We start from the raw sequence: 2,167 nt of genomic DNA on the forward strand, positions 1-2,167 counted from the left end.
CGGGTGGTCCTTGGGAACCAGAGCCCCCAACCCCGGACCCTGCGGCTGCGCCTCAGCCTGGGCGCCGTGCGCTACACCGGGGTGGCCGCGCCGCCCTTCCGACAGGAGCAGCATCGCAGGACCCTGAGCCCAGGGCAGGGTGAGGCCCTGGACGCCTAGGTTCCCCTCCCCCGGATGCCTGGGTTCTCTCCTGAATGCCTGGGTCCCCCCTGGACACCTGTGTCCAGCCCCGAACTCCTGGGTCCCTCCCTTTCCTCTCTATCCCCAAGGAGAACGTTGACCTTGACATCATCCTTGATGACCATAAGTGGTCCCGGATGCCTGGGTCCTCCCCCCGGATGCCTGGGTCCCCCCAGACCCTCCAGGTCCACCCCGAGATCCTTGGGTTCCTCCCTTTCCTCTTCATCCCCAAAGACAACATTGACCTTGATGTCATCTTTGACCATGGACACCTCGAATCCCCTTCCTGGATGCCCGGGTCCTCCCTGGGGATGCCTGGGTCCCCCCCTGAATGCCTGGGTCCCCCCGGACGCCTGGGTCCTTCCCTTTCCTCTTTACCCCCAAGGACAATGTTGACCAACATTGACCTTGACGTCATCCTTGATGACAGTTGGGTGGTCCTGGATGCCCGGGTCCTGCCCCTGGACACCCATGTCCTCCCCCGAATGCCTGGGTCCCCCCTGGACGCCTGGGTCCTTCCCTTTCCTCTGTATCCTCGATGAGAACATTGATCTTGAAGTCATCCTTGGGTGTCCCCCCCCGGATACCTGGGTCCCCCCATGCCCACACCCCCTGTCCCCACAGAGGAGGCGGTGTCCATGGCAGTGCCCTATGCGGAGTACGGGCCCCACGTGGGGGCGCAGGATGCGCTGCAGCTCACGGCTGCTGCGGCCGTGGAGGAGACGGGGCAGGTGGTGGCCAAGGAGCTGCGGGTGCGGCTGCTGGTGCCCGAGCTCACCCTGACGGTGAGGACACACCCCTGCCTGGACACCAGGGTCCTCCCCTGGACACCTGGGTCCTCCCCTGGATGCCTGGGCCCTCCCTGGGATGGTTGGGTCCTCCCCCGGAATGGTTGGGGTCTTCCTAAGGTCGGGTTTGTCCATGGTTGGGTCTTCCTTCCAAGGTTGGGTCTTCCAGGGTTGATCCTCCATGGTTGGGTTCTCCCAAGGGTTGACCCTCTCCCAAGGTTAGGTTTGTCCATGGTTGGGGTCTTCCTTCCAGTGTTGACCCTCCCATGGTTGACCCTTCATGGTGGGTTCTCCCAAGGTTGGGGTCTTCATTCATGGTTGGTTCATTCATCGTTGACCCTTCATGGTGGGTCCTTCCAAGAGTTGGGTCCTTCTCCCATAGTTGACCTTTCATGGTGGGTTCTTCCTTCCATGGTGGCGTCTTCCAAGGTTGGGTTTGTCCATGGGTAGGGTTTTCCTTCCAAGGTTGGGGTCTTCCATGGTGGGTTCATACATGGTTGACCCTTCATGGTTGGGTTTGTCCATGGTTGATGCTTCATGACGGGTCCTTCCAAGTTTGGGTCTTTTTCCCAAGGTTGACCCTCCGTGGTTGGATCCACGTTGGGTTTATCCATCCATGGTTAACCCTCCATTGTTGACCCTTCATGTTGGGTCCTTCCTTCCATGGTGGTATCTTCCAAGGTTGGGTTTGTCCATGGTTGGGGTCTTCCAATGTTGACCCTCCATTGTTGACCCTTCATGGTGGGTCCTTCCAAGGGTCCGGTCTTTCTTCCATGGTTGATTCTTCATGGTTGATCCCACTATCTTGGCTCCTCCCACCTTTGGGCTCCACTTGGCGTGTTCCCTCCCGCCGGGTTCCCCCCCATGTGCCGGGGTCCCCCCCGGACGCCTGGGTCTCTCCCCTGTCCCCCCAGCTGCTGGCCCCTGCCGTGGTGGGGCAGGAGACCCCGGTGCAGGTGGTTTTCCAGAACCCGCTGCCGGAGCCGCTGGGAGGAGCCTCCCTGAGGATGGAGGGAGCCGGGATCTCCTGCCCCAAACCCCGCGCCCTGGGGTGAGCACTGGGGGGGGACTGGAAGCACTGGGAGGGGCTGGGAGGGATTTGGGGGGGATTTGGGAGGGACAGGATGTTACTGGGAGGGGATGAGGGGCTACTGGGAGCACTGGGAGGGGACTGGGGGGGGACTGGGAGGGACTGGGGG

At 61.8% G+C, this 2,167-nt stretch overlaps 1 protein-coding gene across 1 annotated transcript in view; it reads left to right on the forward strand.

Annotated features, from left to right (window-relative positions):
* TGM1 (transglutaminase 1) overlaps window positions 1-2,019 on the forward strand; it is a gene marked incomplete at both ends in the record, with an annotated part of 10,656 nt that extends 8,637 nt beyond the window's left edge. Inside the window, 3 exons of the mRNA XM_010002638.1 lie at window positions 22-139; window positions 805-965; window positions 1,883-2,019. Of these exons, the coding sequence (XP_010000940.1) occupies window positions 22-139; window positions 805-965; window positions 1,883-2,019 (416 nt within the window). The remainder of the gene's footprint in view (window positions 1-21; window positions 140-804; window positions 966-1,882) is intronic.
* Window positions 2,020-2,167: the final 148 nt, after the last annotated feature.

This window comes from Chaetura pelagica, unplaced genomic scaffold (genome assembly GCF_000747805.2).
Source record: "Chaetura pelagica isolate M959 unplaced genomic scaffold, ChaPel_1.0 scaffold1938, whole genome shotgun sequence".
NCBI classification, from domain to species: domain Eukaryota; kingdom Metazoa; phylum Chordata; class Aves; order Apodiformes; family Apodidae; genus Chaetura; species Chaetura pelagica.